The sequence below is a fragment of the Phaenicophaeus curvirostris genome, chromosome 1, assembly GCF_032191515.1.
Source record: "Phaenicophaeus curvirostris isolate KB17595 chromosome 1, BPBGC_Pcur_1.0, whole genome shotgun sequence".
Taxonomy (NCBI): domain Eukaryota; kingdom Metazoa; phylum Chordata; class Aves; order Cuculiformes; family Cuculidae; genus Phaenicophaeus; species Phaenicophaeus curvirostris.
In genome coordinates, this window is record NC_091392.1 from 80244490 (window position 1) to 80259580 (window position 15091).

The following is a 15091-nucleotide window of genomic DNA, read 5'->3' on the forward strand; positions in this document are numbered from 1 at the left end:
GAAAAGGTATTAACTTTTTCTGTAGGCATGCGTCAGCTTAGACTAAGATATTTTTAATTGATTTTTGTATTGTAAAAAGAGTTTTCAGCATTATTGCCAGTCTGGGATGTCTGTGGCAATAAAAGCTACAGGTAATACTGCATCAATGCTTGCTTTTAGGGTAAAGGATAACAGCCCTTCTAATAATCAACTTTCAAATATTTTAAGAACCACTTATCCAGGAACTGCCTTTAAGGGTACAGAGGATACTTAGAGAATCACATCCTCTTTGCCAATACAGGAAGCTAGTAAGAAATGCTGAAATCTTTTCTTTCAAAGCTGATTTGAAAGGACCTTGTAGATGGCTTTCTCTTTTGCTTTCACAAAAAGAAGTCAGACTTAAATTTTCAAGCATGACTAGGAATTTTTGGATACCTAGCTTCAGATATTTTGAAGGATGCTATTTTTAAGAAGTTTAGCACCTACTGCAAGAAAAATAATCTTTAAGGCATGGAAACAACAATTTTGGAGGCACACAAAATCATAGCCTCTTTCTGAAAATTTAGCACTGTTTTCCAGCCTTTACCTATCCTACTTGTTTCCCATTCCCTGTTATTCATCATCCCTTATCAGACGACTTTCCAAATTACCTCCCTGCCACTCAAATGGTATATCCTCCACTGGTAAGGACTTAATGTAAATTAGCACACCTCCTGTTTCATTTGCCTCCATGCCTCAGTCATAACTAGTATTTAGGGCTGGTCAACGTTTGCCTTAAAACTATTCTTGGCAGAAATCCTCCATTTTACAGGTGACAAAACTGAGGCAGACATTCCTGGCCAGAAGAGCACAGGTAGCTCGCATAAACCCAGCAGCAGCTGAAGTTACACAAATCTTCAAAAAAGTTATAACGCAGACCCACAGAATTGTCATGGCAGGGATGGACACGGGATGCAGCAAGTCCTCCTGTCTACAGCTACGACCCTAAACCCACCAGAGAAACAAAGGGAAAACACTGCAATTGAGCCTTTTTGTCCTCATGCTGATATAGACTAGAGATTTATATATATATGTGTGTGTATATATATAAACATACACAACATCCAAGAATAGGCAGAATGAGATTTTTTTTATCCTGACTTAGCAAGTCATGATTCAGCCCCACAATTCTTAGTCTGAAGCTTCACCTTCTCCATAAGTATGTCATCAACTGTCCCCATCATTAAACACAAAAAAGCTCCAAGCTGCAGTAAGATCAGTTTAACCTTTTAACTACCTGTAATTGCCTGTTATATCTTAGCATTTTATAGTAAGTGATTCTAATGGTTTTCAAAAATGCACTTTTTCTTCTTGGCATCCACATAACAAGCTCACATGGATCCAGCAGACTGACAAGATTCCGCCCTCAGACCCGCCTGAATGCCCCCAGGAGCCAATAATGTGGTGATTTGTCTGATAAGCTAAAAAATTTCATCCAACAAAATACCAAAATGTAAACAAATTACCCAGAAAATGCTGCACATGGGCTTTTTTTTCTTGAAAACTCAAATTTTGTGAGATGCCTAGATTAACACATACATAAATCGCCAAGTTGCTGTTCTGTTGTTTTTCAAACTGATAAGGAGAAGAAATTAAAAAGAATCCAAAATATTTCAGTGGTCTTGGAATTAATGCAGTATTGCAACAGATGGTGAGTCAGTCACCAAAAATTAATATGAAACATAATATTTAATGCATAGTGGTTATTTTTATATAAAAAGATGCAAGCACATCCTTTTTCTTTTGGCAGTAAAGACAAAGCTTATTGTGATAAAAAACAATCCCTTTCAAAACCAACAGTTTGGGTACAAATAAGTGTAACTGCTGAAGAGAGGCAGCTGAGTCAATGACCTTCAATCATATCTTCAATTCTTACCCTTTCAAGAAATCTCTTGGGTAAACATTTATTCTTGAAAGAACAGTCCCAGCAACCTGGAAGCTGCACAGGTTCTACGTTTAGGAGCAGACACATATCCAGCCAACACACTGCAAAGAAATTCTGACTCAGCTGGGAAATGGAACAGAGAGCAAAGCTGGACTGTGTTGGTGCCCAACGTAAGGGAACGCAGACAGGTCAGATCTGCAGTAACTACTGACGTGAAAGTTTGTTTTCCTTAGCTTATTCTCTTTCCAATTAAGAACCATTTCAACTCAGATTGTGTGCCCATTAACAAACCACCACAGTCAATTACGTGTTATGGAGGACCAGTAGAATTTACAGCAGTATTTCTGAGTTTTACCAGAAATTAGGAAATTTTCTGTTTGGCCACAGAGACAATGAGTAAAAGGTATTTGCCCTGGGACATTCTGTCAAGAAAAGACTAAAAAAATATCCTGACTGCTGGCAGCACGACTGTAGCATCCTACACTATAGGATTGAGTACAGTCAGTGACAGTCTGAAAAGTGAACGTACCTCAGACAAATGGCAGGAATTGGGAACTGAAGCTCAACAATGTTTTGTAGGAAAGTTAAAAGCATCAATCACTTGATAAGTCTAGTTACCAGAAGAAAAACACTTCAACGCGTACAGTGTGAGAGGAAAAGTAAAGGAAAATACTGACTACTAAAATGAGGATTTACTGCTCATCTCATGCACACTTTATTCTTTTCACAATACACTTGATTTTCTCTTCCATTTTTACGCCTTACCAAGTGTCAAAGCTATGTCTACACAGCGAAACGAAATCATTGCTCAAAAATGGGTGCACCCAAATGTGATTTCCTTTGTCTACACTTGTAACAAGAGACATACCCTGCTCTAGTTCAGCTGCACCCCTTGCTGTCAACAACTGTCAACAGCGGTTCAATTTAGTGCACCAAGGAGAGCCCAAACAATTTGGAAAGAATGATTTAAGCTGAGTGGGTCCCACCCGGCTCCTGCAGAACACACACGCAGAACAGCCAATGCAAGAAAAACATTTAAAAATTATTAGGAAAATGAACAGTAAAAACCCACCAGATCTGGCAGAGCGATTGAAAGCATCTGAAGTTACTTAAGTGTTATGACAATTAAAAAAAAAAAAAGACAACAAACCCCAACTGCTTGAGTTACAGTCCTGCCCATCACAGAAAGGAGTCAGTGAAAAAGAAGCTAAGTGACAATATCAGTGTCATCATTCTGTTTATTTTACATTAAATAAGTCTTACAAACTGGAAGAAAACATCACCTTTGCTAATTTGGAAGAGACTCTGCCACTTGCCCCATAGAAGGCAAATCCAACTAATGCAGAATGCACTGGTGGCATCTACCATAACTATAATTCATGCTGATATTCCCTCTCACACTTTAACAGCCAAAAGAATTACAATCTGCTTGGATTAATGCAGTACACTGTCATTAGGCTGGCAATTAAATCCCATTTCTGAGATTGTGTGATCTGAGTCACCAACATCTGCAAATATCTTTACATCTTGTGTAATAGCTGGCTTCAGATCTTGATACACCAAAGTAAAAAGGCCTTTTTAATGGCTTGCACATTATTTTGGACTTAAAACTTCATGATGACAGCAACTTCTCAAAGCAGCCCATGAATCAAATTTATTCTTTGCTTTGTCATGTAGGATTTTAACTCTAAGCCAATACATGAACAACGAATCAAGGCCATCGTTTATATTGCACAAATAAAAATTAACCACCTGCGCAAAAATTTTTCTTTTTACATTGAAAGGTATTTGGTCTCACAGACTTTTAACATATGTAGCATTCAACAGCTCTTCTACACATCTAAGAATATGTAAGAAAATACTCTCAAACAGCATCTTCTCTAATGCCAATCTGTCATGACTTCAAAAAAAAAGCAAAAAAAATTCTCAGCCATCCTACTGCTTCCGATACCAGTATTTACACACATCAGAAAGACAATCCAATTGTAGGATGCTCAGCCTAGAAATTAATTTCCTCCTCATCAGTATCCTTTAATATTTAAGCAGATAAGTGATTTTCAAACCCTGGTTTAGAAGGAAAAAAAAGCAGCACAGGAAGATCTTGTTTAGCAGCCACACGGATAGGAGAACAGACAGCACGTTCTAGGCTCTGAAAACAGTCAGCTCTACAAATCCACTGAAGAAAGAAAAACTACCTTCTCCAACCACAGAAGATGTTATGATAACCATTTCTTTCCTCAAATTAGCACTTAACCATGATCCATAATAAAATTTTAAGTGCATCAATCTAAAGAATGTTACCTTTAAAAATTTCAGGCATCTTTTACTTCAATAGTTACTTACAGCACTTGCCATACTAGAGGAACACCCACGGTTTCCAGCCAGGAATCATAGAGCATAACCAATAAACATACCACTTAACATAACAGTAACCACAAAGAAAGCCAGGAAACTTGGCCTGAAGTGCACAGTCACATAGTTTCTCTACAGAGTTTACTTTGAAATGGACTGCTGCAAGCAACCCACAGCCATCTACAGCAAGCACCCGCATTCACAGCGCAAGTCGGCCATGCGGACGCGCTGAGCCCTTCCCACCAGAAGCAGGCATGCTGCAGGCAGTACCTCCTTGATCCGCTTCACGAGTGCATTCTGATCAAAGGCAACTGCTTCTGCACACTGGTGAAGATGATCTTGGTACCGGAGACACAGCTGCAGCACCTGCTGGGGGTCCAGCTTTTCCAGTTTGGTGTTGGTTGGCGAGGTCTGCCCACTGAGGAGTCCTACAAGGCAAGGGAAGAACCACGGTTAATCTGACTGTTCGTCTAACTAGTTCAGCTGCAAGAAGAGAGGCAGCAGAACAAATCCTGAAGAAAAGCCACTTTAAAGCTTTTTTAAAGCTTTAGAACCCTTTCATCTTCTAAGATTTTTCTTTACAATCTCAAAGACTAGCAACATACTTTCTTTTTTTTTTAATGGAATTAAAATCCTTACCTATTTACATGACCATGTTTCACAAAAAGGTCACCAGAAAAAGAATCAGACTTAAAATTGGGAGGCTGGTCATACCCAGAGGAGCAAAATTGTCCCAGAAATTTCTCCTACCCATTGTTTGCCGCCTACACAGTGCAACTTTTGCTGAGCTCAATCATACACGTGCCATACTGACCATTTTCCTTTTCATTAGCACAACATTTTTCTTGTTAGGATACCATCTGTGACAAATAGCACATACGCACAATCTGCTTTTCTCAAAACATCCATCAAGCTATGTAAACGGAATTCAGGGACTGCACGCATGTGCCCTTTGGGACTCTCAGTTTACAGACAGGAAAAGACATTAAAACAGCAAATGTAAGCAAGTATCACACTAAGCAATTAAGAAAAAAAAGTAATAAATGCCAGTTATTTGGATTGAGAAAGTTCTTCTAAGAACGCACCTCAGTGGGAAATGGAAACTATTTTGAATGGCCCCCATGCCTATTGGAAGCTAGTGACAGAGTTCTCGCCAAAATACAAGAACAAGATAGAAACCAAGACATAAGTCAGAAGTATCTTACAAATTTGAGAAAGTTAGACCCTATGAAAAAATTTGCAGACAGTAATGAAAACTCTATCAGCAACTTCACTGGATCCAATGAAGTAGTTTACTTTCCATCAAGATTCAACATTGTATTCTGTCAGGATGTTTTCAATTACCCTTCACAGAAAAAAAAAAAAGATAATTTGTTTTACTGACTTGTTGCCCATTACAGTTGCTCTGCCTGAGTCAAGAGGTCAGAAGAGGAAATAGACACTGAACCATTTAGTCAGTTAAAAGAGAAAATGAAAAAGAGAAAAAATAAAAGAGAAACATTGAAAATTAAAGAATGAAACATTTAAAAAGGAAAAAATAAAAAAGGAAATACTAAAAAATTTTAAAAATTTAAAAAATTAAAAAATAAAGACTAAAAAATGAATAATAGAAATAAATAATAAAAATAAAAAAGAAAAATGAAAAAAGAAAAGAAAATAAATGACTTATTTACTCTCAAAACTCTGTATTAGCAATCATCAAATTATTGTTTATGTTTTAGAAGGAATCATCTCAAAACAAAATCTTAGGTCCAGCAATATCAATTGCTAATCTTTAGAGACTACTTTCAGCTGAAATGCGAAACTTCAATGGGAGCAAAGCCACTGAGGCAAAAAGACTCTTTGTAAACATATACAGTACATGTTCTAGTGTTTCCTCAGATTGTTAATTCTGATCTTCTATAAAATTATCTTGTCAGGATAAATGTTCAAACAACGCTGACAACTTTCAGTATGTTGAACGCTCACAAGACCGAGGAGCTCACCATATACCCAAGGCAGTCATCCTACTTCTGCACCAACCAAACACATGACACCACCAACCAATTAATTCACTTCTCTTACTAATCTCTCACCAACTTCAAGAGGTGGAAGAAAATTAGACTCTTTATAATTAATGTGATGTGTGTATTTTGGCCAGCTTACGCTGGCTATGAGAATTTTCTAGCAGAACAGGCCAAGGACTGTAAAATGAGCTATACAGGAACACACTACTCAGACTTTTATTATGTACTTACAAACAGGTTACATAATGCTAAAAGCAAAATTAATAAACTGTAAGGAACCTCTAATTCACTGTCCAGAAAAACACAAGCTCGAGTGAAGGGAGACGTTAACTGTTCAGCTGGAATTCCTTTGTAAGAAGGCAGAGGTGGAATTACAATACAGTACAAATGTTTGGAGAAGTGATAAAAAACAAACCACTTATGCCACTTCAAGACAGACTGTAGTATTAATTTGTGTGGTGCAGTAGGGAAAAGCCAAAGGAACTGGCTTCTAAACGACCTCAGGGCTCGTGCTGACAATGCCAGAGAAAAATTTAGCTTAATGTTTCAGCTTGCAAGAAAGGTAAAAGTAAACAACAGCATGAAAAAAGGCCATGCAGCCTTCTACCTGGCAGAAATTTCCATTATCAAAAAGTCAATCCACCATTTTTGTCATTCACAGTAACTACTTACTACCCATGCTATAAATAGTAACATTTTATTAACATTAACATCCCCTTCTACATCACTCTCCTGAGACACCCATAAGCCCCCCACATGGGGTATGGCATGCAGCTCTGGGGTACCCAGCACAGGAAAGACACGGACCTATTAACAGCAGCTCCAGAGGAGAGCCGTGAAAACAGAGGGATGGAGCACCCCTCCTATAAGGAAAGACAGAGAGAGCTGGGGTTGTTCAGCCTGCAGAAGAGAAAGCTCCAGAGGGAACTTATGGTGGCCTGTCAATATTCAAAAGTGTCTTGCAAAAAAGACGGAGAGTCTTTTTACCAAGGCCTATAAGTGACAGGATGAGGGGCAATGGTTTTAAACTGAAAGAGGGTAGGTTTAGATTGTACATAAGGAAGACATTTCTTATGATGAGTGTGATGTGACACTTCAACAGGTTGCCGAGTGAAGACGGGGATGCCCCATCATTGGAAGCGTCCAAGGTCAGGTTGGATGGGGCTTTGAGCAACCTGATCTAGTGTAAGGGGGCTGGACCAGGTGATCTTTAAAGGTCTCTTCTGACCCAAACCATTCTATGATTCCACAACTTCATTAATTCACTGTATTTTGGATTCCAGAAAGGCAGTAGCTTTGCTCCAAAAGAGTAAGTCATCTTGAAACTTCATGGAAAAGAGACTGCAACCACTCAGATTCCAGAGAGGTTTTATCGGTGACATGCAGGGAAGAGATGCAGGGGTAGAAAGAACCACCCCTGTGCCACAGAATCTAGATCTCTTCCTGTCGTCCCCTCTCCAGCAGCAGACAGTGACCGCAAACAGGTTTAGCACAATACTTTCTATACTGCAACGCTTCCCTAAAGTCATGAAAAACTCGAGACCCACAGGAAAAACCCTGAACCAAACACGAGAGACGGAAAAGAGAAGGGGGTTTAAAAGGGCATTGCCAGTGTCCTTTGTTTCTATACTAACAGAAAGTCAAGGAGATATCTAAAAGCCTTTACAAATTCAGCACTGAGAACACTTCTTTTTTAAAGCAGAGAGATGGCCAGCACTGTGAATCAATGCTTCTTTCTTAAAGCCCTGTCCCACATGTTGAACTCTCCGCTGAACAGGGCCATCCCTAAGTGACTGGTCTACACTTGGTTTGTAAGAGGATATGAGATCATATCTGTTGCAACAAAATATTTATTTGGTCAGTCTTACAAGTGCCAAAAGGAGGAGAGGCAGAGGTCACTGAATGGTTCTGGCTCACTCCTGAAACAGCCAGAACTTCAACCTGGTCACCAGTGCATCTCAGAGCAACTAATTTCTGAGCAGCTACCTCTTCTTCACTGAGGACAAGGTGTTCCTGTGATTTTGCTTGTGTGATTATTACTCCTTCCCCACCCCCAAGAGCACAGTTCTGTTCTTAAATGTGAAGAGGTTTTAAATTCTTGTTAAATCAAATACTCAAATTTCAAGTTGCTGGTTCTCTTCCAAAGAAGGAAGCACACCAGGAATCATCTTTGCACTGCTTAAAACCTCAAGAAGAGACTACTTGGCACATGACGAGTGATGTAACACAGCCCAGCACCATACAGAAAGCGGGAACAGAGAATGTCATGGCTTGGGGAAAGTAAAAACAGAATAACAGAAGAAGGACTACTGCAGAGCTTTAGTGCATGGACCAAAAATGCTTTGGCAACTGCCAAACACGCAGTCTTGGCTATCGAATTACACTGAAAAACAAAAGACAGACCACATTATGTGCCTGCCACAATGAAGAGAAGTCAGGAAAAAAAAGAAAATTAACAAGACAATAGAAAGAAAATGAAAAAAATGAAAAAAGAAAATTAAAAAGAATAAAAAAAAGAAAAAGTGAAATGAAAATAAGAAAATTAAGAAAGGAAATAAGAAGTAAAATGTAAAATAAAATTAAAAAATAAAATTAAAAAGTAAACGGAAGAAATTGAAAAAAGAAAAAATAAAGTTAAAAATGAAAAAAGGACATGAAAAAGGACACAAAAAAGAAAAGAAAGGCTGGAAAAAAAATGAAAAAAAGTGAAAAAATGAAAAAAGAAAATGAAGGAAAGTCAGGATCTCCCATCTACTCTGGATACATCTGATCAGTAAACAACATGCTCATGAAGGTAATAAACAGCAATTGGAACAAAGAAAGATTCACATTTCAGCTTCTAAATAGTACTTTAGAAAAAAACAACCCAATACACCAAGCATGTCGTGCACAGAAAAATATCATATATCACTACAAGACTAGCTGACCCACAGACTTGACAAATCTGTTATTGTTTCCATATTCCTTGGCAAAGCAGAGGCATGTTAAAACCATCTTCCTCCTACTTAGTCATCTCCTTGTTGGTTCCAGGTCAACATACACTTCCAACAAATCACATCCTACTGAGCAGAAGAAAGCTAGTTAGTTTAAAAAGCATTTTTATGACTTTAAGTTCTCGAAAAAACGCTTTACATGCTATACCAATTCTACATAAATACAGAACGTAGCAACCCACCACCATTCTGTTCTGCTGCTCTAATGAACAACCCTAACAACAATTTGAGTGCTTTCCAACCTGGAAAGCATTCCTATTTCTTTGACTCCTGTATTTCCACTTGTCAATCCCCTTTTTCAACCAGTAAGAGCAGACGTTACAAAAAGAAAACCAAGAGGTCTGCAGTTGTTAATTTATTATTACAGGCAGCAAAGCACATGATACTGTGGTCTTGTTACTGATTTTAAGGCCAGAAAGGGTTGCTGTCATCAGCTAACCAATCTTTCTGTGGTGCATACGAGAGGATTTTAAAAGTAGCTCCTTATTTAATCACACCAGAAGCCTACCTTGCCCAAAATACAGCTTCCAACATTTGGCAACAGTGGACATTTAGAAAACAATGTCTTTATCAGTTCTTCTTCCTCTTCCACAGCCTTGTCTTCCTGCCTCCAAAAGTTATTAATAAAAATTTTAGGCACAATACTGTGCTCTGTGAAGCTATGATACTTGAATTTCACTAATCCTTCTTGAAAGGTATACTTTTATCTCCGAAATATCCTGTACCAATGAGTAATAACGCCTAATTACACATTACATGAAGAAAAGTCTTTCCACTAACTTTACGCTTGCTACTCTGTAGTTACTATGCCCTGACAAAACAAGAATCCATGGAGTGAAGTGTACTTTCTCTCATCATTTTTCCAAGCACAAGAACCCTACTGATCAGCCTCCATACCCCAGAAAACTTAAGTTCTGACTTTCTCTGTACCATCTTCAAAGGCCTCTAACCCAAGGTCTGAATTCCCTCTTTGAAAGCCAAGTCAATCCTTTTACAATGTATAAGGTTTACAGTCTCAACAATCCAGTTGCTTCTGTAATTGCTACTCCTTTGCAGGGCCAGTTTTAAGAGCATGCATTACAGTGTATTGCACATGTCACCTTCGCCTCTTCGCCCAAGAGTAAGGTTAATTGAAGCAACAGATTACACGCTATGATTAGCAATAGCTTGTCAATGTAGAGGCATTCCCAGCACTGGTACCCGTTTCTGGAGGTTTATTACTCTGTACATTGCCAGTTTTTCTAAAACCCCTCCTGTGAACACATCTCATTCATCCTTCTAAAGAATAACATGCTACTTTTGGAATGACTGATTTTGCTTTACTGAAATTCTTCTCTGAAGACAATCCCCCAGACTCTTCAGCAAACTCCTGAAGAATCTAAAAAGCTTTTATTAAGTATATGCTGTTTGAAAGCTGTTTTCAAGGAATTCCTACTTTGGTCTCTTAGTTGTTTCCTACTTAATCAGCTACAGTTTTATGATCTTTTGCTCTCCTAACATGCATTTCTTTTGGCCACTTTTGTATGGTTATCTTAATGCCTACAGTTTCCTTCACACTGCTTTTTTCCACTCTTTTTTGAAAACTACACTGTTTTTTCCACTTCCACCCTTCAAAACTCACCTGTGCTGACTGTAACTTAGCTTATTTCAGCTGTTCCAAACTTCTCCTCTTACTACCCTCATTTTTTATGAAACTCTGCTTCATACATTTAATTTAAGACAGGAAACCGTTTTCAGCTCTTCTGGTCCTCACTGAATTTGAGCAGACTATGATTACTATTAATATAATAGCATTGAGTCATTTCATTTACCCTCATTAAAACAACATTACTTTTAGCTTAAAAAGCACTAGTGTTTTTCAAGGAATTTTCCTGTGTTCCAAGAGTATTTAAAAACTATCAACCCCACAACTTGCCTCTTCAAGCATTTCTAAAGCTCCTCGGTAGAAGCTACCCAGTCTGGCCGGCTATGTAAATAAAATCTGGCCTCAGTGGCAACTGGTTAACTATTACAGTCACTTTCATAGTTGCTGTTTGCATGAGGACATTGTTTTACTAACACCTTCAGGTATCCAAAATACAAAAAAATCAATCCATACAAGAAACAGATGAAATCACAACCCTAGAGACCGAGTCTTCTTTCTTGGCCATTACTGCTTGCACAAGTCTGGAAGCAGTAACTTACTACAAGCTGAGATAGAGAGCTCATTTCCATGCAGAAGGACTTTAATATTACTTACAGAAAAGAAAAGCACAATAGAAGGCATTAACGTACTTCCAAGCAGATAAGGTAATCGGATTTACAGGTCTCTCATTGATTGAGTGCTCTGAATTTTAGTTCTGTAATTCCTCTCCCATTCCTGAAGACTAAGAGAAGGCTACATTTTCAGCAAACCCTGAAGAGACGAAGTAGACTTTTGGGGAGTTGTTCTGTTGTAGGTGGTTTTGTTTGGGTTTTTTTGGTTGGTTCAGTTTTCTTGGACAATGAAAGAAAGAAAATGAAAAAGAGACAAATGAGAGACAATAAAAAAAAGACTGAAAAGCTAAAAAAAAAAAAAGAAAAGCTAAAACAAACCATGAAAAAAAAAATTAACTCACCCAGAAACCTTTAGGCTTAAATGCGGCTATGTGGGTGACCACATGATATTTTTCACAGACCAGTTTATTTTCTAAAAATCTCACTGATAAAACACCTTGTAATAAAATACGTATTCACTCTTAGACAAAAGTTGGCTTTGTGGACTGCGTGTTTTCAACTCCTTTGAACTTTAATGGGGGAGCATGATGACTGTAGGCAAGATGAATAGCTATTATGTGAGCAAAGAACATATTTGTATTGTGGCAAGGAATGTTGGCTGTAACAGCAGATTTTCCTTCTACTTTGGAGTCGTTATCACATGATCATTTACTTCTGCATGGGTGACATAGGGGCTGAAGACACTCATCTTGTCACATCGTATAACAGGCAATTTTTCTGACCACAGAGCTCAAATATGCTCTCAGTACAAATACTGCCCCTCAGCCTCCTAACAATAAGCTACTGCCAGTAAGATATCACTCACCAAGATACAAAAATCACTGTCCCTTTTGTTCGTCTACCATTTGTCTTAGAAAAACAAACGCTACGAAGATCCAAGACATTTAGGCTTTTTTAAAAATGTGGTTTGCTACAATTCTAAGCCAAAACCCACACATTCTTACAGATTTTCACCTATCAAGGTCACAGAACACACATGAAACTGTGATTCAGAATGGGTTTGTTATTATTAGAGATGGCTATATGCAATCAGTAACGCACACACAATATTTTGCACCACTGAAGCTTGCAAATTCTCTGATGTGATGACTTTTGCCCCATACTTTGCATGATCTGTACAGTGGTGAGCACAACGGCGCCTGATCACAGCCTGGACTTTGAAGACTGCTGCAAAACACAAACATTTTGATGATGCAAAAAAATTCTCAATTAAAATTTCCACTTAAAAAGAAACAAAAGAGAAACAAATCACAAATTCTCTCTCATTTCTAATGTTAGAAACCCCAACGTGCAAAATGGGAATATGGTGCATAGTCTGCATGCCCCAAGATTTCAGTCTGCAGTTATTCACATATGCCTTTCTAAGTAGGTGTAACACTCAATCTCCTGCAAAAATCCATAAAATTGGAAGAATCTACTGATACCTTTTTTCCTACCTCAAGCTTCAAAAGAAGTACATACAATGTACTCTGAAGAAAAGCACATGGCTGCACTTTGCCAACTAAAAGCAGCCAAGATCCTACCCATTCCATTTCCCCACTGATTTCTTTACTTTTCAGAGCATAGAATTAATATTTAAAAGAGTAGTTTTGCCTCTGCAGTTGCAATATTGTATGGTCAGCTTCCTGTCACAGAGTATAAAAAGCACAAAACCGGAAAAATAGATGGGATAATTCACAGGGAAGTGAGAGACAATGGTCCTGTGTCTCTCTTTTTTTTTTGGAAAACCCATCAAGAGATATACAACTGACCCCATTATCCTTAGTATTCAGCAAACACAAAGGCCAGAAGACTAACATTTTATAAGATGAGGAACTGAAGCACCAGGAGATTAAATCATTTCGCTGAGACCACACGAAAACTACTGTCCCTCAGCCTAATGACTTTATTGCCAGAACATCCCTTCCCGTCTCTCAGCCTCAAACACCAAACGCCAACAGGACAGGTGGCAGCAGAGCCTTCTTTCTTACAGCACCAACACCATTCAGCACTAAGCATCAACACGGTCTCTCCCGCACAGATCCACACACATGCTCCACAAAAAGAAAGGTCCAGCTCCCATTTTCCTCATCACGTGCCGCACCACAGCTCTTGTACAGAAAACAATTCGCTTCACTAAAACCAGAGAACTGATCTAGTGGGTTTATTTTACTTTAGGGTAACGAAAGGAAGCAGAAAACCTGGAGAGCAAAAACTAGAGCTAGTCCCAGGAGAGGTGGGAGAGAGGGAAGGGAAGAACAGAGGGGGACTTCTCTGTTTTAGCAACAGTAAGCTGTCAGTTCAACATTTTTATGCATGAAAAGCATTGAGAGAGTCCAATTTTACCTGTTCACCCATCTTCTTTGAAATAATAGGACCTTAACTACCTTTCCTATCTGCAAAGTTTGGTTGAAATTCGCCAACAGATACAAAGTTTTCTAGGCTATAGATGGAAGAGAAAAGGGACAGCAGGAGCCAATAAACTCAATTTCTTTAAATAAAATTTTGAAAAAACCCAAATCTACAAGCTAAAACCCATTTAATTGATTCTATTACTAGTAATAAAGAGTAGCCTCATGGTAATTTTGATTTTATTTTGGACAGAAACACACGGATATTCAGACACATGAAGCAGCACATACTAGCAGAAAAAGCCCAAAACCTAGTGTTCAGTATCTTAGAGGAAAGGTGACCTCTGAAGTCACATCTCAGCACAAGGGCACCCACATGAAGTTGGGGCGCATGTGCTATTCCACAATAACCAGCATGTGTACACACACCAACCCTAAGTAAATTCAGTGGAGGCAGAGTACATTGTGCTGCTTTTATGAAGAGGCACAAGCACACACACCAGCAATTACTACAGCGTAGATGAAGTGCTATAAGCCTGAGTTCACAACCTAATTTTCTCCATGGTAACTTATTCATATGTCTTGTGCCTGACAGCGCGTTACAGGAAGGACGATTTAAGGCAAAAGGGACAGCCACTTCACTCTCACAGAGTCAGATTACATCTATAACATGCCTGTAAAAGAGTTACACTTCTTTGAGTAACACCTTTTATTAGATTAACCAATATTGCTGTCTGTTGCTTTTCTCCAACTTTGTTCAGGTCAGATGTTAATTGAGAGTTTTCTGTTTGCATTTTATTGCCACAGCATGGCACTGAGCAAGACTGATGAACAGGCCATTTACTTAAGAGTAAGCAAGTCCAAGACTTGAGCTTTATTTTTCAGAGATGCAGAACACTGTTCTAAAAGTGGCAGAGAAAATTTTTAAGAGTTCCTTTCACTGAAAGAGTTCCTTTTAAGTAAGTCACAGGATCTGTTGATGAAACTTTTCATCAATGATTTACACTTGCAAACAAAGTGGAGTGAGGATTCTGGTGTAACCATCATTTATACACATGAAATACATGTTCTTTCTGGCATGTAGCAGCACTTTTCATGTATTTCCTACCTTTTCTGTATCACAGAATCACAGAATCACAGAATAACCAGGTTGGAAGAGACCCACCGGATCACCGAGTCCAACCATTCCTACCAAACACTAAACCATATCCCTCAGCACCTCGTCCACCCGTGCCTTAAACACCTCCAGGG

General features: G+C 38.6%; 1 protein-coding gene across 2 annotated transcripts in view; it reads right to left on the reverse strand.

Annotated features, from left to right (window-relative positions):
* BORCS5 (BLOC-1 related complex subunit 5) overlaps positions 1-15091 on the reverse strand; it is a 111702-nt gene that overhangs the window by 17426 nt on the left and 79185 nt on the right. For both annotated transcript variants that reach the window (XM_069865206.1, XM_069865197.1), the window contains one exon: positions 4526-4683. In XM_069865206.1, the coding sequence (XP_069721307.1) occupies positions 4526-4683 (158 nt within the window). The remainder of the gene's footprint in view (positions 1-4525; positions 4684-15091) is intronic.